The 23,534-nt window shown below is 36.5% G+C and overlaps 1 protein-coding gene across 1 annotated transcript in view; it reads left to right on the top strand.

The window, feature by feature from the left end:
- The window catches only part of LOC144433038 (MAM and LDL-receptor class A domain-containing protein 1-like), a 39,961-nt gene that overhangs the window by 5,119 nt on the left and 11,308 nt on the right, over nt 1–23,534 (top strand). Inside the window, exons 7-21 of the mRNA XM_078121350.1 lie at nt 1,306–1,382; nt 3,438–3,584; nt 5,982–6,119; nt 6,921–7,048; nt 7,940–8,018; nt 8,635–8,748; nt 9,322–9,435; nt 9,766–9,879; nt 10,156–10,269; nt 11,519–11,632; nt 12,048–12,191; nt 12,612–12,749; nt 13,504–13,631; nt 14,010–14,082; nt 15,541–15,654. Coding sequence (XP_077977476.1) covers nt 1,306–1,382; nt 3,438–3,584; nt 5,982–6,119; nt 6,921–7,048; nt 7,940–8,018; nt 8,635–8,748; nt 9,322–9,435; nt 9,766–9,879; nt 10,156–10,269; nt 11,519–11,632; nt 12,048–12,191; nt 12,612–12,749; nt 13,504–13,631; nt 14,010–14,082; nt 15,541–15,654 — 1,736 coding nt within the window. The remainder of the gene's footprint in view (nt 1–1,305; nt 1,383–3,437; nt 3,585–5,981; nt 6,120–6,920; nt 7,049–7,939; nt 8,019–8,634; nt 8,749–9,321; nt 9,436–9,765; nt 9,880–10,155; nt 10,270–11,518; nt 11,633–12,047; nt 12,192–12,611; nt 12,750–13,503; nt 13,632–14,009; nt 14,083–15,540; nt 15,655–23,534) is intronic.

Here is a 23,534-nt window from a genome sequence, read left to right as displayed (position 1 = left end):
TAATGGAGGTTACCGTACAACTTATACACCAGCCAGTAGTGCCAATATTCGCTAAAAATTGACATAATGAAACGTAGGAAACACAAACTGTAGGTTGGAATAGGTGAGGAACAAACATATCAATTGATCGAATAAAAACATATGATAAGCAAAAGCAAACTGAATACCTCTCGTACGGTTTTGATTCTGTTCAAGTAAGTTACAAACCAGTATTTCTCAAGTGATTAGGTCAATCTTTGTTACGAGATGAGTTGTTCGCTACTAATAGTTATACACCAACTGGTCGAAGAAAGTGTGTATTGTTGCAGCTAGGGTCATTTAATTATGGTATATGTGTATTCAAATTTTCAAAACAATTATCCAATCGTAGAGGTTTAAACATAATATGTTGATTAGTGTTAACGGCTGTAGCTGTCATCATGATGGTTTTCACAATTCAAAAGCTATTCAATCTCCTTGTCTATAAATATCTTCATAATCAAAGTTAGCACAATATGCCAAATATACTCAATACTGTTGGTGTATTTCCTCTCATAGATCGAACAAAAGAAATTGAAACCCTGAAAAATTGAGAAATCAATATTCTGCAAAACAAGATATAACAAAACGAAATATTGATTTGGACTGGAAATTCGATATACACTTTGACAGAATACATATACATAATAGGGAACTTGCAATCCAGACTGAGCATGCTCAGACGCAAAGCACTATGGGATTATATGTGGTTATTTCAATACCTAATCCCCGAGCTACTGATAAAATAAACCTCCCACAATGGTCATGGTAACTATGAATTGATCATTCGTGGTTGCAAACAATGTAACTGCATTGTTTACAATACCAATTCATTAGAATTTATTATCACATTTCCCATGAGGCAACATTCAACATGGCGGATTTCCAAGTTCCCTATTGGATACTAGCATATGTATATTGTTTTGCCCTATTAAATGAGTTATTCACGCGATTCGTATAATAGATTGATCATGTGATGAAAGCTATTACAACGAAATAATTAACAATGGATACCACAGCCATCATGACCAAAATCGAAATACTAACATGACAAATATATGGTACCTTTAACCTGATGGAATAATCTCATACGACTGAAAGAGACACGGTTAAAGGTCTTAAAATCCAAAAGAAATTCAAAGTTGTTTGTGATAGTTTTCACCACATGGCCAATCTTGTAGAATGAATCGCGTAAACCGCATTTAATCAGGCACAAACTATATACAAGCCTCTTATTAATAGACAGCGTTATTAGAAAGTCGTCTGTGTTTTCTTTATTTGTAATAGGCCACTGTATTCATCTTTTGTGTGGAATGATCAAACATGTAGTGATAGCAGATATTTCATATGCGAAGATAACCATGGTAAGTATGCCTAAAAGACTCTTTAATGAAAAAAATAGTCCCATTTTCGAACATCCAAGGGGAAAAATCTAAGGACATGTATATTACGTTATGCAACCAACGCCATAATAGACTGCTTTCATTTTATGTCTCATATATATACATATATAATTTCAACTAAGTTTGTCACATTGCAAACAGCACTGTGTATTTTCACTGATGGACGTCAGTCACCCCAAATCCGAGATTTATAATGGGTTACCAACAAAATTTCGATTACAATAGCTTGAAAAGAAGGTTTTCCCCAGTAGTAAACTATAACAGAATTACGAAATTTTGTGTAAGTCTCAGGTATTCATTTATCGAGTTACCGTGGTGAAAGCCGTTCGATTCATTATTTACCTCTTTTATTCGTTTATTGTTGCTAAATTTCGATTTTGTTGTCCCGGTAGTGATCGACACTTTCCTTGTACAATAGAAAAACTCGGTCAAAGCTAGCGCTTTCAGACGCCACAGTCAACCAATCAGCAGACTTCTTCCTCAAGCCTGTTGTGGCTTACTGTGGGCATGAGCTTATTTTACTTGCATATACACAAGTCAATTGCCATTAGTTTAGGCATATGTTGCCTCTATATCATCACATCAATCAGACAGCTGCGACGCCGTACGATGACTATGATTGCCTGTAAAATTCAGCACAACTCAGCTACATGAAATTAAAATAAATTCAATTTCTATCATGACTACCTGAATGGTGTTCACTGAATGCCACATTTGAATATATAGTTGATACATTATTGGTATATTTTTGATACATTAACGGTTTAAAATTATTACTACAATATCAGTAAATCTTTACTCCACTATCGGTAACAGAAATGTATACTACATTGTCGGCCAATTGATACATTATCGATACATTTTTAGTACAAATATCGGGTTGATACATTATCGTTTTTTACTACAACTGTTGTAACATGCCTAGCTCATAATGTAACGTTCGTCCTGATTGGCTACTTAAAAGCGTGAGATTTGAACGAGCATTTCTCTTATACATGGTCAGATACGGAAGGTGGCGATGACCCCGAACAACAAAATCGAAAACAAATGACAATTAAACAATGCGATTAGAGGTAAATGAAGAAATTGAGCAGCCTTCACCACATCAGATTTTCATCAGATTGCAATTCATCCTTCTTCAAAAATTATATGGTTTTCCTGACCATGCGATAGCAAGGAAAAGAAAGTCATCTTGCTACACGCATAAATGTGCACGTATTATAACAAGCTAGCTAGTTAATATTCATTAGAAGATTGTGACGAATCATGACATATGTTGTTTAAAGAGAACATGATCAAAGACCTTGCCATGTATTTACAACATTCTATATGATTGGACAGTAATGACGTCAAGCAATTAAGGTTGCTTATTAGCACCAAGACTACGAGCAGAATTAACGGCAACGGTAACGTGAATACAACATGGTGTATAGACCGTAATCATTCACTAGCCTGCAAATAGATGAGACAGATTAAGGATTAGTATTTTAATTACAATTATATAAGAATCGCAGTGATAATGTCTTAGTTCTTACGATATATTTTCTTCTAGTGTTTTGAGTTTCTAAAGGGTTCAAGGGTTCACCGGTTATATAGAGAGCATAGTGCATTAATAATAATAATAATAATAATAATAATTATGATGATAATAATAATAATAAAACATTTATATAGCGCCATATATCCACGACAGTGCTCAAAGGCGCTTCACATTTGAAATAAAAGGTACTGGACAGAAAAAAATATTACAAGTATGGCTGAAAAAGGTAAGAACTAAACAAATTGGTGCCGAAAAATAGTCTCAATAAAGGTAAAACGCTATTTAAAAAATGGGAATTAACAATAACAATGATTTAGAATGATTTAAAGAAGTTTCGACTAAAATAGACAATCCCATGTAAAACTAATATCAACAAATGAGAGTAATTCAGTTTAGATTACACATTGGTTGCCTGGCCTTTGTATCAACCAACTTCTTATTAAATGTTCACCACCTAACGATGTTTTATATCACAGATGCCGACTGTAATTTTGAAGGTGCTTCAACTTGTTCTTGGAGAAATCATGCAAATGTGGATAGTTTTGATTGGTCAGTTGGACGTGGTGGGACACCAAGTAGTAGCACTGGACCTTCAAATGACCACACAACAGGATCAAGTAATGGTGAGTAATTAAGCTATTCATTCGTTCCTTTATTACTCAAACTATAGCCGAAAGCGTTGATATTAGCTCTTACGCTCACGACTTCAAATGGATCTATCTTTGTCTTCACCTTCATCAAATCGTATTGTACTTCTGCCATCTCGAAAATTGTTTACGAAATCTAGAGACAATAAACACCATGAAATACTGGTTTATAAAGCTGGTACAATTCAAACTTGTAGGAGTAAGTAGCACATTTTAAGTTGTGGTGTGGGGGAGAGGAGTGGGTCTCACAGGTGTAAAACGGTAACAGTTGGATAAGATACTTTGGATAATCTGTTACGTCAGTCTTTCTAGTGTTGACGTGTCGTCGACATAGCGGCGCCAACCAGAGCGCGGATGTTTTTCTGCTAAAATAGTTCCATCTATAGGTTGGCAACAATGGGGGACATTGGTGAGTCCATTGCTTTCCCATGGGTCTGTTGATTGAAAACGTCATTGTATTTGAGATATGTAATGTTCAGACAACATTGCAACAGTTCGATGATTTGTTCTACGGTGAGTGGCGTTCTATCCTTCGAGGTGTTGTCCATTATAAGTCTATAACATGTTTTCTCAATCACAGTTTGAAATTGCACTGGTATGCTGGTGAATAGGAAGGAGACATCATATGATACTAGTTTTCTCCCTGGGGGTACTTGTAGGTTGTTGATTTATTTCCACGAAGTGTGCACAGTTCTTGATGTTCAGATTTTCAGATTTCAAATTTTCAGTTCAGATTTTCTTACCAGGGGTGACAAGATGTCTGCAACTACTTTGGCGGTTTGATATATGTAATACTCCGTATACTGCTGATCTTCGGAGTGCAGTATAATTTCTTCTGATGTTGGGTAGAGTTTAATGTTTTATACAAAGCATTTGGGTAGGATCCAATTGTTGCCAAACCTGGAGTGTAGCTATCGGTTCTCTATTGTTCCTAGATGTTGGGTCTCTTTTGAAATTATGGTATCTGATAACAGTTCTAACATCTATTGAATGGATGGTACTCACTCTTATCCATGACTACGATGGCCTCAAATAACTCAGGTAACTTGGTTGTGTGTCAACGTAAATTACTATTTTATTATGGATAATGTTGTTGACATCATGACGTCGGTAGTACGAAAAATGTCGGTGCCAATCTAATAATTGGGAGTTGTGGCCTTCTGCTCATCCAATGAGATCCAAACACATGTATTTATTAATGGAGTGCCTTCACACATCCACATGGTGGTAGCAGTGGGAAGTAACCAATACCTTTAAACTTTTCAACATGGTGACAGCGGTGGGATTAACTCCTTACTGTTGATTCTGAGACTTGTGTCCTTTTACATATCTGACAGCATTTTAACCCACATTTTGAACAACTTTAACTGAGGGACGGTCATATTTTAGAGCAAGAAGGTTGACGGAGGGCCACTTTTTAGCATGACGGAATCGGGGGGAGGGTTACATTTTACGCAACCGCCCGAGCCTGATTTCCCCTGCCTGGCCCTACATCCTTGTAATGACTGAAGATACCCTTAGAGGGGAAAAATGAACTATTGTAACAACAAGCGGGTGATTTTAAGATATTAAAGCCATAGCACAAATATTCCTTTAATTGTTAACTAAGAACACAAAACAATGTACTTGTACACGTATCAAAATGAAAATACATACATGCTTCGCTCGTTTGTGCTTTTGATTTCCTTTATCAGAAAGACACTGTTTACTTTTTTTTGCGAAAACTCGATTGTAATGAAAGCGAAAACGGCGAAAAGAAAAAACAGACGTCGAGTGAAGAAGTATGCTTAATTCTTTCACATATGGATGACGAATGTGTGATAAGGCGAAGCCAGCGCAGCATGGAATTTCCCTCAATACATGTGATTGTCACGAAAATGAATATAGTCGACGAATTCTTAAGAATTGTCCATATATACCACAATATTAAGCAAAATATATATTTAGGAGTTTTTGTTAATTACCTTTTCTGGAAAATTTAGAAAGGATTATAATGATAGTCGCGAATAGCTACCGATTAAAACATACATTCACACATACATACATACATACATACATACATACATACATACATACATACACACACACACACATACACACACATACATACATACATACATACATACATACATACATACATACATACACATGCATGCATGCATGCATACATACATACATACACACACACACACACACACACACACACACACACACACATGAACAAGAGCAAAGACGAAGAGCAAAACTGTCAGAAATACATTCGATAAATTAAATGTATTTCTGAAAAATCCTTTATTTTTCAAATGTAAAATTTACAAATCTTCTATTCCATCGGCAATAAACACGTTATCGATTTCTGACCTTTCAATCCAGGTTACTATATGTTCATTGAAACATCAGATCCTCGTGTCCAGGGTGAAGTGGCTCGTTTTGAAAGCCCGTTTATACGACCATATTATAACTATCGTCTGAACCTACAATTTTGGTATCACATGCACGGGACGCATATTGGTAATTATATGTTAACATGTTTTTGTCATTATTGTTTTGATTCTAAGATATTCCAGTGGCCCGAATTGTGTTCAATCTATAGTTCCTATTTTATTGTTTTTATTCCTTGGGAATACATGTAAGGACGTAGGCCTCCAGTATTTTCAACAAGTACTACTAATGTCAACTTATCAAAATGTAGTGAAAGGCCCTTTTAAACTACCGAAGGGGTGCCAATGTTTTGCTTCTTTCTGCAAGTGTGTCTGTCCGTGTACGACGGAGGGTTGTGGGACACTGGGTAACGTTAGGGGACAGGGATAATAGTTCACAGTATTGTGTTCTTTTATGATCCTGGTTGTGAATATCTGTAATGTAATCCTAAATTGGTGCATGTCAGAAAAAAAATGGTATTTGACGTTTTCGTCCTAAAGATGTTACATCAGAAAAAGTGAAAAAGACAAGTTGAAAACGTTTTAAATATGGCCGAGTAGTACCATGTTGAGAATGGTGTTTATAAATAATACACAAGCACATATTGCATTTGAGTAGTTCATTATCACGTTTGTCTCCCCAAAACGTCATGGTGTTAATAGCCAGTGAGGAATGCATGCAGAGCAGAGCACTATTTATCTTTTGGATATGAAAATTGTGTTGGGTAGAAATGCAATAATTAAGATAAATATAATAACAAATTAGAATTTCGAGACACTAGGAACTGTATAAGAAAGTGTCGTTTCAATCTCTCAATCGTTTCGCCAGTCTTTAATACGCGTAACACACGTGATAAAATGAACATACACTCTGTCTTTGCGTTGTGTTAAGGATCGCTACAAGTCAAGCGCTGGGATTCTCACGATGGAGATAGTGTCTTATGGTCTACCAGCGGAAATAAAGGGAATGTTTGGAAACAGGCAACAATTGTCATACAACCTACTGGTAGAAGATTCAAGGTATGGTAAATTGCAATTTACAGATCGAGCTAAGCTTTCATAATTTACTCATGTGTTAATATCAATATCACAGTTATATTGAGATACCTATGATTAGAACGTCCTTTATCAGAAATGCACACTTAAAACTGTCTATAAAAGTGCAGGACAATCTTCTCAATTTTCAAATTTAGGCTGGAAAGCCCACATATATTTCTACAGAAATCTCTCATTGCATATGTATGGACGCTAATGTTGATTTCCATGTGTGTACCATACTGTATAACTCTGAAATGGAGGGGGTGGGGCTACGAAATTTCTGGGGTTAATTCATTTTTTTGAGAGCGCGAAGGGGGAGGGGGGTTTGCGAATTTTTTTTGACCAAAATAATTTCTCCCCAGCCTCCCCCCTGCCGTAAATTCTGACTCCAGCCTTATCATTTCCTTACATAAATATACCGCGTACAGTGTGAATGCTACAACAACATGCAATCAATGATTTAATGACTCCAATTGTTTACTTTTCACACTGATTATCAGCATGGTAATTTGTCTACTTCTACATCCCCACTGTACACGGCATCTCCATAACCGTTTATTTTGCGTTTGAAGTCTATAAAGTGTGAACTACACCGTGTCTCATCAGTGAAACACCAGTACAACTTCACCCCTCTTGTATTGTCCACTACCCATAACACATTCACAGGAATATCTCCATATCTGTGAAATTGGTAGGAGATATGTGTGCAGTGTAACAGTTGTTTTTTACTTATATTTTTTCTATTTTTTTATCTTCACTTTTGGAACACTTAGTGCGAGTTTACATCAGCAGTTATTACTAGGTTGGTTCTGCATGCCATTTCACTATTAACTTAAAAAATTGAAAAGATGCATACCATTCTGTCATCCTAAGGTCATATTCGAAGGCATATCTGGCGATGGTGACCTAGGAGATATTGCTATAGATGATATATATTTCGAAACTGGTACTTGTAAGTTTTTTCATTTATGATTCTTAAAACGTGGAGGACACTTTATGCAAAGTCACACTGACTAACAAACGGACAGACACATATCGCTTAGAAAGGTTGACAAAAATGTAGTACAACTGTGACAAGTTTTGATAAAAGGGTTGTAATGCTTTGTACAAACGAACTCAAATAGTTTTGATATAATGCAATAATTGCTTCCCTCTCATACATCGAGTCTGAATGATATTATTGTGGATTTACTAGATTTATCAAAGGTATACGTGTTACGTCTCGAATGTTATGATAGCCGGTCGATTATGTACCTACGTACAGTGACTACAAGGGCACAAACAAACATTCCTTTGGCTTAATACAGCACATTGTATCAATAACTACCCATGATGCCACCCTCTTCTTTTGAAACATTGATCATGCCACGTGCGTCAGTGGCTGTAAGGAAATAGTGTCTGTGTGATGTATTCTGAAGATTAGAAAATAACGCGTGCGAACATATCTTAAAATACATTATTATATATAAATATCTAATAAATATATTTGATATTTACTGAACTTTACAAGGTACTTATATACATCTGCAATCAAAGAAATAAATTATTATCTTTCATTTTTCCACAAGATATCAACGTGTGTAACAGCAATCCTTGTCAAAATGGGGCACGGTGTAAAACTACAACGAGAGGATTTCGATGTGTATGCACGCCTGGATATGCAGGAACTCACTGTTCGATAAGTAAGGATTAAAATGATTGGTGTCATCTTGCTTGTAATCCACATACCCATCATTCGAATACTAAAACAGTGTAGATAATTGTGTCTGTTTGATGTAGTGCATATTAAGCCCATAATCTCATTCAGATATTGCATAATTGCTGAAAGTCGTTCATTATGTAAATTATTAATTACTGAAAGTCGATATTAATGCATTGATTTATTATTCATGGGATACTTAACAAACCTAATAAATTCCTGTTCACTAGAATTGATACTGTAGTTTTAAATATACAGGTATAACTATGCACAATATCTGAATGTAGGCTTAAAAGTCAGTCAAAGGTATAAGATGGAGTATCCTGTTAGCGCTAGCCTGACCTTCTCAGGGGCCTATAACGTAGACTATTAGAAGTTTGCTTAAGGGTCAAACAGCGCTGTGCAATGCAATGCAAACTACAGAACACAATTAATCAACAAAAAAAGTTAAATAAAAGATTCTATCTTGAATTTCTCAACAGTTTCTTGTTATTTCGCTACTACTATATACTAACATGTTATCTTTCCTATTCTCGCACGTTTTTTTTTGTCTTAGATATCAGTGAATGTTCTAGTCATCCCTGTCAGCATGGAGCTACATGTTGGGAAGGCATTGATAGTTATACATGTAATTGTGCACCAGGTTATACGGGAACCCTATGTCAAACAGGTTTGTTAAGTTGTTTTGTATCGCCAATAACAAATGACTTTCAATTGTGTGAGTTGTATAACTTCACGAGAAATCATCACTACATCTGAGATTGGACATAATGACTACAAGACAGGAATGTCATTATGTTTGATACTGACGTCATGGGTAAGTGGCAATTACAAACTTGACATTTTCGTATGAACTATTGGCATTCTCGCATTTCAAAATTGTCAATTCCGCTTATTCCTGTACTTTCATCTCACATATCTGGTTTGTTTCTCTGATGTTTTCTTGCATTCATTTTTACTGTCTATTTTAATTGGCTACGTTACACTGATTTCTTTTTAGACATAAATGAATGTTACATTAACCCTTGCCAAAATGGAGCTACGTGCGATAATGGTGTAAACATGTATACATGTAACTGTGCACCTGGTTATACAGGCGAACACTGTGAAACTGGTATGTTAAACCAGTTCATTACCCACCGTTTCCTTGAAATAACCAGTTCGTTTATTCACATAAATAGTAATCAGTATTTATGAGATAAAATATAGTCACCATAGCAACGTTTTGGCATTGATGTCCATTACTATAATAATGTCGCACAATTTACCATTATGTCTTAGCTTAGGTAGAAGTGTCATTATAATAGTAAACTGTCTTCAGTTCTTCTATTAAAATATTCTCTTGGTCGTCCACATTTCTACTTCGTGAAACAAATTCATTTCGTTTCAGATATAGATGAATGCTCTAGTCATCCCTGTCAGAATGGAGCTACATGTATTGATCATATTGATAGTTATACATGTAATTGTGCACCTGGGTACACAGGAAGCAATTGCCAAACAGGTTTGTAGAGAGTCACTCTTATCCACAACAAATATCAAATTAGGCTAGAAAAAAATATGTCCTATAAAACTTTTGATATAGGTTACAGTTTTAATGAAAAATTTGCATAATTAATGAATTTAGGTAACTAGGTTATATCTTTAAAATTCAAGCTTCAAATTTCGCATAATATAATACGTTAATAATACACACCTATCTTATGAAGTTTGTTGCTACAACTTTTACCTTTAATGATTATTTTGAATAATGGACGGTATTCAGTAATTAAGTAGTATCATACACTCTTACATACATTAACTTAAGAAAGCACACTTGTCTAAAAACAAAGCCTGTTACCATTGTTTGTTTTTTTAATTTAATGATTTATTTGCATAATTAGTGATTCCCTTATGGGAGGCATACAGTTTAAATCTGGTTTTGATTTTATCTTTAAAGTAAAGATGAACAGGGAGTTCTCCTTACGAAGTTACTTGATAGTGCCATTTTTTGTATCAATTAAAGTTTATTGGTACACTCTAACTGGGTAATATACTGTTCACGTAAGTCGATATATTGAGGTAATGATTATTCAAGAGACGGGGCATGACGTATCTGCATCACACTTACCGCCGTTTCTTATGTCCTTCACCATGGTGCCTCTAGTGTCTGTACTATACGTAGTAGAAATAATTACATTATAATTATGTGTGTACACTAGTAAGGAAGATAAACTGTTACTCACACAAACAAACAAACAAACAAACAAACAAACAAACAAATAAATAAACAAACAAGCAAGCAAACAAACAAAATATGTCGAATAACGTCACTCACCAGTCCATCTTCGATGTTTTTGGGTATTCATTGATTTAACTCTAAGGTCAGGTAATTTTAAGAACCAATGCAACTGTCATTCTTAGTTCATTTGTATATCTGTGACCAGTCACTGTGGACCAAATCTCATAATCTTAACAAATTGTCTCGTCACGCCAGACAAAACTCGACTCAAATAGTGCCCCATGTGACAACTGCCAGGTTATAGTGAATATACTATGCACATTTATGAACATTTATATGAACTTTAGTGATTAGGTAATATCTTAAGGATACTGCTTTGAAATTACATACAACTAAATATGTTGATGTAATCAAATGTATATTTGTATTTATGTGTCTACGTGTATGTAAACAGTTACTCTTGTTCATGAGTCGTTTGAGCAATTAATCATAATTCTTCATATACAACGCCATCTCTGTCTTTTTTATACAGATATTGATGAATGTGCTAGTGATCCTTGTTTGAATGGAGCAATATGTATAGATAAGGTGAACCGATACTATTGCGTTTGTCGACCAGAGTTTGTTGGAAATGAATGTGAAACAGGTAAACATAAACACATTATCGTCTTATCAAATGACGACATAACATATAGCATACCTCATAAATGTATATAATCGATCACACAGTTTGCACTATTTTATATAATCTGAATGAAATATGCAAATAAATAGTATTCTATATTGCATATATGTAATGGCCATAAACCATCTTCGATTATTAATGATGAAAATATATTCAATAACACCCATCATCAACCATGAAGAATTCCACTACAAGGTGTGTAAATTAGCAAAGATTTCAGCTACGCTAACCGTGGCGAAAGGACAAAATCAAAATTAGACAAGCTACCTTTGACCTCTGAAATGCCAGTGATTGGCCAATGACACACACGTGATCATTATGATTGACTTCACTCTATCGATATATGTTTCTACCTAAATGTGTTCTGTGATTACAGATGGCCATTGCAGCTTTGAAGGAAGCTCAACTTGTTTATGGCGAAATGGAATCGGAGATGATTTTGATTGGTTAATCGGACAGGGTGTAACACCATCTGCTTATACTGGCCCTTCAACTGACCATACAACAGCGACAAGCAATGGTGAGTCGCTGTTAATTCACACTTTTAATTTTTAGTGTGCTGCTGGTTTGAAATTGGGATAGCTGAATATCGTATTTTGACACACACACACACACACACACACACACACACACACACTTTATAAGCACAAACTAAAATATACACTTGTCCATATTTTCATATTACGTCATGCCTAAGTTTAACTGAAATCTGATTATCAAAAGAGGTCATCCCTCGAGAATTTCACAATATTATTCAATGTCAAACATTCATTTAAACGTAAAAACAACAACGGATTTATGCTTACATACATTAATTCTACGTTACTTCACAGTTCTTTGTTTCGAAATTTATTTTATAATCCAACTACTGAATGACATGTTAGAATGTTCAATGTATCATCTAACAACACGAGCTTTTTTTTTCAATATATAAAATTAGGTTCTTACATTTACATTGAAACATCAAGTCCTCGTGTTCAGGGTGATACTGCTCGTTTCGAAAGTCCCGTTATACCAGAATCCTCCAACCGTGGTCTCTACCTGTATTTCTGGTATCACATGTATGGTCCACATATTGGTGAGTTTTTTTCCTTTTCGTTATACTCAATCCCTCAACATATCTTTGTTTTAAGGTGAGTTTTCCCATACTTTAAAACAATTTCATACTGAAATATTTCTTATATATTTCAAATCTCGTGTGGCAGATGTATATGAAAAGCTCATTTGTATGTATCTTACACTAGTGTTAGATCTTGAACGTAATGCATTCTTGTTTTCAGCACAACTGAACGTAGCTCAAAAGGCATGGCGAAGTGTGTATATGTATGCATGCACATTTAAAAAGTTAAAATCAATTATGCCCATTTCGTTATTATTTAATGGGAATGTTACTCGAGAGATGTGTTGACGACAATATTGGTATACGAATTAGATTGAATAGTTTGATTTACATTTAAACATGGCGACGTCATTGCTATGCAAACTAGATCTAAAATGTGATTTTCATCTTAAACTTGGAAAGTACAGATTCATTAAGCGGACTATATCGTTGGACCAGTTTAGAAGTAATGTGTATATTCTCAGTTTAGTATTTTTACGTTTATATAATATCACATCACTATACAACGCCAGCCGTGCGTAGTCTAAATAATGAAATATTCAAAGTAAGGTGATCTGATCAATGCTGTAAAATGTTTCTCTTCTGTAATCAGCTTGAGTAATTAATTGTTACATGAATTTACGTATAACCAGTTGTGCTACAACGTCATTGGCGTCATAGTTTGTCCCTTTGTTTGCACCTGGTAATTCGCATATCATTTGTTTTGCTGCAGGAAACCTCAAAGTCATTCGTTGGATCTCTGAAGAAGAGGAGTATGTCTTATGGGCAGCGAGTGGGGATAGAGGAAACGTTTGGAGAAGTGAAAGGATCATACTTGATCCCACATGCACAAACTACAAGGTAAATATGAACAAAAATCACCTTAACTAATTAACTCATGCCGTTACCTAATACCAAACTTGCATATGGTAAGAGAATATCTGTAGTGTTCCGTTTCTACTTATTTCTTTGGTATTTTACGTCTGAACTGACAATCTCGTGCTTTTTACTGAATATAATCCATGAGTACAATACAGTCTGTAAAATTTCACATAATGACTTAGTGTACTTATAGGTCACCGATAGATTACAATGTAGGTATGTATTTCTTGAAATGTTCATGTCGTGGTGTCTAAAATCTTCAGTTATGTATGTGAGGACAATAGTTACAGCTCTCGATGTCTTGATATGAAATGTTGCTAGTTTAAGCTTATTTCAGATTATTCCTTCATTTCAAAGGTCATGTTTGAAGGAACTCGTAGTAATGATTATCAAGGAGACATTGCTATAGACGATGTGTATTTAACTACATGTAAGTATGTCAGTATATGAGATTTAACACTTGATAAGATCGATTTACAATACAGTATTATTACATATGTACCAGAGATTAGTTGCACCAGTGTGAATGTACACCAGTGGTATTTGTGTGTGATGCTGAAAACGTAATTGCATATTATCCACATGCAAATGATATGCAAATGAGGGGCGATCGTTCGTTCAACACGAAAGCGCGTGATTGCACCACAGGCGTTTGAGAAGCTTTGTGTCCTTCCTACCTCCATGGTGTGAGACAGGAAAATTTAATGAAAAAAAAATGAGAAAAAAATGGAACACGGCAGAGGATACAGTGATTTACCTTGAAGCTTCAAGATACCGCCATACCCTTAAGTCTATTCAAATCGCATGTTTCACTAGTGGCAACAATTCCAACAAGCGTTTTACCATTAAAAAGTATCAACTGAACGCTGATAGTAATACGTCACAAGATACCTCCGTACACAGCATGGTTGCTTTGACGAAACAAAACTCGACCAATGCGTATGTTACATTCAAAATTAAACTGGTCGTCGATCGATGTAATGAATAGCCAATCATTGCGAACTACAAAATAAGCCCCGCCCACACTCATCACAAGACTCTAGCTAGGAAGAACAAGGGTAAGCAACATCGGCCCCAAGGGAATTGGATGTTCGGGTACGGGTGTATGGAGGTATCTTCTACCCCCAAGGTACATTACTGTATCCTCTGTTATGTTCCATTGTTTTTTCTCATTTTTCATTATTAAAGCATTCCTAACTCACACCGTGGAGATAGAACGGACACCAAGATTCACAAACGCCGTGATCGCACCATGTCATTTTTACGGAAATTTGCCTTTTAGGGTTACACATATGTAATCATAAGAGTATCCCATGGCGCGAGTTACAGCAGGAATTTATATATATATAGGAAACAGGTATAAACCATCCGACCCAACTGATACACAGACACCCACAGCTCCTTTTTGAACAAAGACGCAATTTAAATGTCATCACATTGCATGCTCAGATTTTGACACATACAGCTTGAAACTAGCAAGATTTGAGTCTTTCTCTGCACTTTTGCTCGCTACTCTTGTGAAAGCACGGCCGCAGAGTACACTGCAAGCACTCATGCAAATACCCAGAGTATGACACACTGGAACTCATGCGTCATGAGGTTCTGTCATATCATGTTGGTTATTGGAAACTTGGTCATGAAAGTGACATAAGTAATAAATAAATACCAACAGAAAGGATAATATCAACCTATTCCTGACGCATTTACACTTGAATATAAGGGATACTAAATGCGTTCCTTGAGAAAATCAATATCATTACATTATTGGTGGTACGGCATGATTGTGCTTTCAAACTCATGACATTGTATGACTACTGTTAACGTTGATACTATTAAGTCTTGCTTCCAAGTAAACAAGAAGATTGACTTCAACTCTTCATTTCATTAGATAACGTTGAATGTGCCACTAGCCCTTGTCAACATGAGGCAATGTGTGTTGATGATACAAATGGATACCGATGTGTTTGCCAGTCAGGATTCACAGGAAAGCATTGTGAAACAGGTAAGTTTATATATTTTTCTTAGAAAACCTATATTTAAAAAAAAAATATCTTTACTCTATTGTATACTATGTATGAACATTTGACAGCATTTTAATATAGGAATGAATGTTCACTTCATCCATATTGTGTATTATAATTCCTTTTCTGTTATAATAGTCCATGCTTCACATGGGGTATAGATACAGTGTGTTAGGTAAATATTTGTATTGCAGTTTTGCAATTTCTCAAGCAGAGAATTCGGTTAAAATGCGATTATGGGGTGACTTACCACCCCGTTTCAAAACTGAAAATTATATTTGAGAATGAAGTAGTGAAGAGATCGTATGAATACATATGGTCAACATGCTATGAGATCGATGGGTCAATATTCAAAGTAGAATAGGTCAAACAGTACAAAGAGTTTTAATAAGATTGCAAACAGGTGAGCTGATTATCGAACACACAAATATACAAATAACTAATTAAATCTAAAACTTACATTAAAAATATTTTACGTTCAGGACTAATGCGCAATGGTATAAAACATGTATGTACCAAATAACATTGAATTTGAAGTGTGCATTCTTAAGATATAGCCTAATTGCCGAAAACCATTAATTATGTAAATAGCTCATTAATATTCACGGTATGGTTAGCAAATTCTAATCACTTCGAGCCATTACCCGAGAGAATGTGTGCACAAAATTTCTTTTGAATTGAGCTAGTCGTGTTTGTTTGGAGAAAATGCTGATCACTATGTCTGTATCAATACAGACAGACAGACTTTTCATCCTTAATATATAACCTTCCTTACGGATGGTAAGAAGAGCCGTGAATAGTGAATGATCGAAATCATCATGTTCTAATTAGATTGCATCATTCACTGTTATAAGTGATAAAACCGTTGACTATATCAACAAATTACAACCGCTATTTTGTCCAGATTATTTTACGTAATATGGAGTCTCAGTTAACCAGACTCTCACATGTGGGGGTTCTACATCTACCACTAGTAGAAAAAATAGTACAGTTTACGACACTTTCCGTACTATAGTTCAGATTGAGTTCAATTCTGTACTTTTATGCTGATGAGGTGGACGTTTCTGTACTTTCCCATTAGCGCCTGTCTAATCGGATTATACTCGATCTGAAAAATAGTTCAGATTGCGAGTCGGAAGTGATTTGAATACATTTGCATTTAGTTCAGAATATATTCATGAGTTCACCCCCATAACCGGGCAGTAAACAAATGAATATTCAAATCTACCGTGCTTGCAATCAATACGTACATAAACGCTATACGTGTAGCTAGTGTATTCGATACATATGTATGTATATAAGCAGGCTTATGATATGAACTACATGGTTAGGACGTACGTAGATTGTAATATCACAGGGCTCATTTTGAAATAAATGTTCGTAGTACGCCTTTTCATTATGCACTACATACCGCCACCACTAAACGTGTTTCACATTTCTACGCGTTTGATGCATAGTAATACAGATTTAGATGACATGACAATCGTTTCCAATAATAGTTTAAAATTGGGCCACAAATATTGCTAGTGTATGGAGCTTCTTAACAAACCTGACCGGCCAATAGCGTCAACAAACTCACAGTAGAGACGTGCTGACAGATTTGAGTCTGTGGACATTATTTCTAGCTAAGTAAAATTGAGTGACTATTGGGAATATTATATGGCATCCATGTCGTCCATGTCGTCTATAGTTTCTGACTGACCGTGTTATGTACAACGTAACGCTGAACGAAATACGGTCCATCAGGAATTAACTAGACTAACCTCTATGGGAATAGTATTCTTGTCCATGTGTCGTTTATAGAACAATTAAGTGTTAGGGTGTGATCTTCACAGTAATAAACAAGCCTTTAGAAGAACAACAGGTATTCACGCCTCAAATATCTTGGGCATCATCCAAATTACGATCATGAGCACCAAAGTAAAGGAAATACTTAATGACGTTCGGCATGCAGAACCCCCCCCCCCCCCGGGCCCGTACCTATGGGTACATGCCCGGCATCCATGTAACTGTTATATCACTCTACGTGACGATTCTGAGGGCCCTCATCTCTTATTCTCTTGTTTTATTTCAATTATACTCATAACTCCTGTTTTTATAGTATAACTGTACAATTGGCTTCGATCAGTGCATTCCAGATTTTCATGAGTCATGAGTGCACATTGCACAGATATCTGCAGAATACTTAAAAGGATTATGGGTAATGTATGCATATGCGGGAAAAACAAACTGCTGTAAGGAGCATAGTCTCGCTGCCAGACTCGAGACTATCGTCCCTAATCTGTTTACCGAGCGGCGCAGCCGCGAGAAGAGCGGGACCAGTCCCCCTCTATTCTCGCGGCTGCGCCGCTCGGTAAACAGATTAGGGACGATAGTCTCGAGTCTGGCAGCGAGACTATAAGGAGCACTGACTTTGCCCTCATATCTTCATCCCATTTTGCACTGAAGAAGTTTCACATGGCTCTCATATTTCATATATACTCTTTCTAAATATATGGTGATGCAACATGAGTAAAAATAACTGGGGTTAACTAAGTTTGGTAGTCAATATAGCAGGTTTACCATCAAACTGACGCAAAATTTGTTTCAAATTTGTCTAGTAAAAACCGTTGGCCCAGTTGTCGATTAGGCTTACAAGTTACACAAAGCATGATAAGACACTGTGAATGGTGCAAATAAACAACGTGCGAAATGCCAAATACCAAATGCAAACAATACAAGCGAACAAAAGGGCCTGTATGCACTCTAATAGCCCGATATTTTGCCTAAAATCAGGCTCACATGTGCGAACGGTGTGTTTTTGACGTACCTAGTAGGCAGTGATGTAGATAATAGCCGGTTACCGGTCACAACGCCCAGCTATAACTTATAAGTATAACAGTTGTGGGACCGGCTTAGGAAAGTACTCAAACCTGACGATCATTGAACAAATTCTAAGGTTGGAAAATTAAATATGAGTTGCCCGGGAGTTCTAATAGCAAGTAAAATACCCAAAGTGTAAACAAAAAGATAAATTAATTCATAATTATTTGGAAAACATTAGACGATTACGCAGTAAAACAAGACTGGCCACGCTATCGCTAGCGAAAGCCTTCGAACTAGTTTCATAACGACCGGACGTTGAAGGAAGCGCGAAGCGAAGTGTGAGGTCAATGTGACGTCTCATGATGATGTATGATGCATCAACATGACGTTTACGTAGAGTTGCACTAAATGTTTTCTAAACTTCAGTGGAAAGAATTTTTGTCGATCAGACACTGACTATGTTTAAATTCTTAAAACATCTGAGAAAAGTGAAGAGGGGAAGCAAAATGTGACACTGACAGACAAGCCAGACGTACGGCACATGTACAGAAGGCGAGGCACACCCTCTGATGCAAACTGGACAATTATCGTGCGTGTCACGTATAAGGCATCAGATGTAATACATGTAGCTAACCAAATATTCTTGTACTGCAGTCTTTCTTGTAACAGGTATTGGAAATTGTCAGAAACCTGATGATTTTATGACTGAATAAGTTTCGATACGGAGACGAGAGAGAGGGGGAGACGGGAGAGAGAGAGAGAGAGAGAGAGAGAGAGAGAGAGAGAGAGAGAGAGAGAGAGAGAGAGAGAGAGAGAGAGAGAGAGAGAGAGAGAGAGAGAGAGAGAGAGAGAGAGAGAGAGAGAGAGAGAGAGAGAGAGAGAGAGAGAGCGGAGACCAAACTAGAGTCGGTACTCACCCCACCACGACATATGCATTTTTGTGATTTTGAAACGATAAAGAATGTTAATATGGATATTGGGACGATTGGAAATCGGACGATGTGAATCGTAATCGAATATCTCAGACCATCCACAATATATGTCGTGTTGACTTAGGCGATCCCAGAAACCATTCTTAGTTTACCCCTTTCACATATATTATCAACCATGCTAATGTTTTGAAACAAATCTCGATTAACAGGTAATTTAGCGCTTGAAAGATGGCGACGTCCATACCCCCCCCCCCCCGGCTGCACATATTTTAATATGCAATTATACATTACCCCCTCCCCATACACGTCAGAGAAGTACAGTATGGTACACTATATGACACACTGTAAGCTAACAGTGGAAATCAACTTCAGTGTCCATACATATCAGACATAGAGATTTCTTTACAAATGGATGTGGGCTCATTGGGCTGTAACCTGTACTTGGAAAAACTTAACCAGCAGAGTTTTCTTTTTGAATCCTATGTCTTGACAGAAACGGCACCCCCCTTCGATAACTAGTGGGGAGGGTGTGTCCCCCTCCCACAGTAGGCAATTGTTTGAAAAATAAGGACATGTAGGAGGCCATTTAGCGGCATAATATTTCAAACCATACACATTATTGGAAGCCATAAAGTACTTGAAAATTGTCTTCAATACCCAAATTGTACTCTCATTAAATTATTTTACAACTGTATTACCTACGCTTTAACTAATACATAGATATTTTGGCAGACACACACATTCGTTTGGCCATTGGCTGCCTAATAATTAAATGTGTGGTAGGTAAATGAAGTGAACAATTTTGCAAAGTACAAGGTAAACGATTGCTCCTGTGGTTTGAATGTTCAACAAAGTCTCCACACAGAGAGATAGAGCAAGAGAGAAGGAGACATACGGCGACGAGAGAGAGAGAGAGAGAGAGAGAGAGAGAGAGAGAGAGAGAGAGAGAGAGAGAGAGAGAGAGAGAGAGAGAGAGAGGCATACACTTATACAAATGTAAATTTACTTGGTAAACAACTGCTCCTGAGGTTTAATTTTGGTTCAAATCATGAGCAGAATATTCGGGGGCCCTTTCAGACCATCACAATTGTCATGCCCCCCTCCCTTTGAACCTCAATTTTGTTCATGCCCCCCCCCCGTAAATTCTGACTCCAGCATAATTTCAAGTTTATTCCGAGCTCGGTATTACAGGCATTCGACTAGAGTCTTTATACCTCAAAGATATACAACAGTCCATTTCTGTACAAGGCATATCAGAAACCAAACATTTGCAGTGTGGAGTGTCACAAAACCCTGTGCTTGGTCCACTCTTACACGCGTATGCTGTCTATACACATCACCACTTGGAAAGCTAATCCGACATCAAAATCTCAATATGCAACAACATGCAGACGACAACCAGATTTACCAATATATTTCCCCAATCACATACGTCAACTACAGTAACTAAGATGGAAACTGTTGCACATGATATTAAACGACCCAAAATAAGCTAGTTTAATGATGGCAAAACCGAGGTCCTCCTTATCACGTCTCAGTTCAACAGGCTTCCTCGTCTCATGAACCACATCAACATGGGATCGTCTTCTGTGCAGTTAGTGGATTCAGCATGTACCATTTGTGTAACAATTGATGACCGTTATAACCTCAAGAAGCACATCTCGTTGACATGTAGATCAGTTCTTTTTCACCCCCGAACAATAGGTCGCATCATTGACAGTGGAGGGGGCCCCTCCACTGTCTATGGTCGCATACGCCAGTATCTTACAAACGGAGTTTGTCAGAACCTTGGTCATGCACTTATATCATCGATACCTGACTACTGAATGGCCCTTCTGTATGGGCTGCCAGCTAAAAACATTGTCCCTCTTGAACATGCCCAAAATACAGCAGCTAGGATTGTGTCAGGTACAAAGAAAACAGATGACGTCACATCGGTTCTTTCAATAACACAGTTTAGTTAGAAATCACACTGGCGTCAAGTGCAGTTACATAATATACCAGTAGGTAGGGCCTACATGTACATGTAGTCTCAGGTCACTACATTGTGGTCTGAGATGTAGCTTACACCACTATGACCTAAGAACTTGAACCAGGGCTGAGGAGAAGTGGTCTGAGGTTAAAGTTTTGCAGCTCTCGTTCAGCAATCTCAAAACATTTCAGCCTACTTCCCGTAATGAACACTTGTCAAGCATTTTTGTAGCTCCCATACTCAAAGACTACATATATGTTTATATACGACTCAAAATATAACACTGAAATTTACTTTGAACACGTTCAGTTTCAGTAGACCTATTAAAACCCAAAATCTCCACTGTATAATTTAATATCGGTAATAGTTTACAGTCAAAAACTTTTAAATTTAGTTTTGACTAGGAGGTCCCCAAGTTTTGCAAGTTGACTCATGACCGCAATCATTGCTTTACTCGCTTGAGCTGCAAGCGCTAAATACCATAGACCACTGCTTGACATAATCACGCCTAGATATTCATAAAAAGCGAACAACGTCGAGTTTATGACCACCAATAACCACTTTTCAATTTTCTTAAGAATTTCATCTCTTAGTAAATACAATAATTTTAGTTTTGACATACATGTAATTTACTTTCAAAAGACAATGTTAGAAACCCCTACCCCATTGATTCCTGTGGGAACATGCCTTTCGTGAAGAAAAAATGGTTACATAACATGTCTACAAGAATTGTTGGAGAATGTCTATGTAGAATGCCACACTGATCCCATATCCACACCTTGAGTTTTATTTTTATTGTTCTTCAATGATCTCCTTCAAAGTAATAGTCTGGATGCCAATATGGTTTCTAACTAAACCACGTCTAACCAAAAGCCCCTCAAATAGCACAAAAAGTTGTTCACCCAATCAGTGAAACCTAAATGTTTTGGTGATGTAAACAGTATATAAGTAGCATCATGGGCTGACAAATATACCACATTTGAACATTACTGTCCCAATAAACACTAACTTTATGAGGGACTGTGTTATTGGTTAGAGTTTTGTGATTTATTAACAAAGACATGATGTTAATGACTGTGTGGGTGGCTGTAAATGAATTTTAAATTGCATCTCATGCATTTCAAGACTTCTAGAGTAACGACTCTGACTATACTTTGAGTGGAGGTATAAATGGTAATGATACAGTATAGGAACTAGACTATCAAAGTAATTACCTTGTCCAAAAGACTACAGTCGGATATTAATCTCACCATTAATGCCTGAATTTATGTCTATCAAGGTGGATCTGATAAGATCATGGAAATCGAGAAACTTTCATCACTTTGGACTTGAGCATTGAATACATTTGTGAAGTACTCAGACCATGATTCATGTTTGTTTTTTTAGAGATTAATTCCACTAGATCGTCCACTAAATCGTCCACGAAAACAAATACATTCTATCATTCCACCATGTCACTCAACAACGCGCATCGAATTCTATCACTTGAATTTCCGTTATTTAGTCGTCTGAAGATCGTAACGGCCTCCGTACCATAACTTGTGTACTTTGTGTAAATACAGCTCTACTTCTCAGTATTGAGCACTTTTCCTTCAGTTTATGACTTACCTCTTATATATATATATATATATATATATATATATATATATATATATATATATATATATATATATATATATATATATTACCATTGCTCGGTTGACGGCAACGCGGTCAAAGATATCGGGTTCTTTGCACAATACACGTGTATATAGAAATGATGTCCCTTAAATTTCCCCTCTTTTCATTCTTGCTCTTTTCAACTACAATATAGATTTTGATAATTTCCATAGGTCTCACGAGATATACTCTTCAAGGAAAAACAAGTTCGTGTCGGAGTTTGACACGAGAATAGTCTGTGCTTGGAGTAATTATACTGTCAGTATAATTTCTCAAAGGTATGTGTTATCGTGGAAGTTTAAACATTATTTATACTTTAATGGTGTTATAGATTTTGACCCAAGCTATGCATGCCACGGTCACAAGCTATATTGCGTCAGATCGATTTGCCAAACAAGTTTGCCAGAATTAACGCATCCCATCAAACCATGGACCCTCCACAAAGGTGGAGTGTCTATGGTCAAACAAATGACAGGTCGCAGAAACTATGGTC

The sequence above is a fragment of the Glandiceps talaboti genome, chromosome 3, assembly GCF_964340395.1.
Source record: "Glandiceps talaboti chromosome 3, keGlaTala1.1, whole genome shotgun sequence".
NCBI classification, from domain to species: domain Eukaryota; kingdom Metazoa; phylum Hemichordata; class Enteropneusta; family Spengelidae; genus Glandiceps; species Glandiceps talaboti.
Note: the sequence above shows the minus strand (reverse complement) of the source record. Positions and strands in the feature narration are given on the sequence as shown.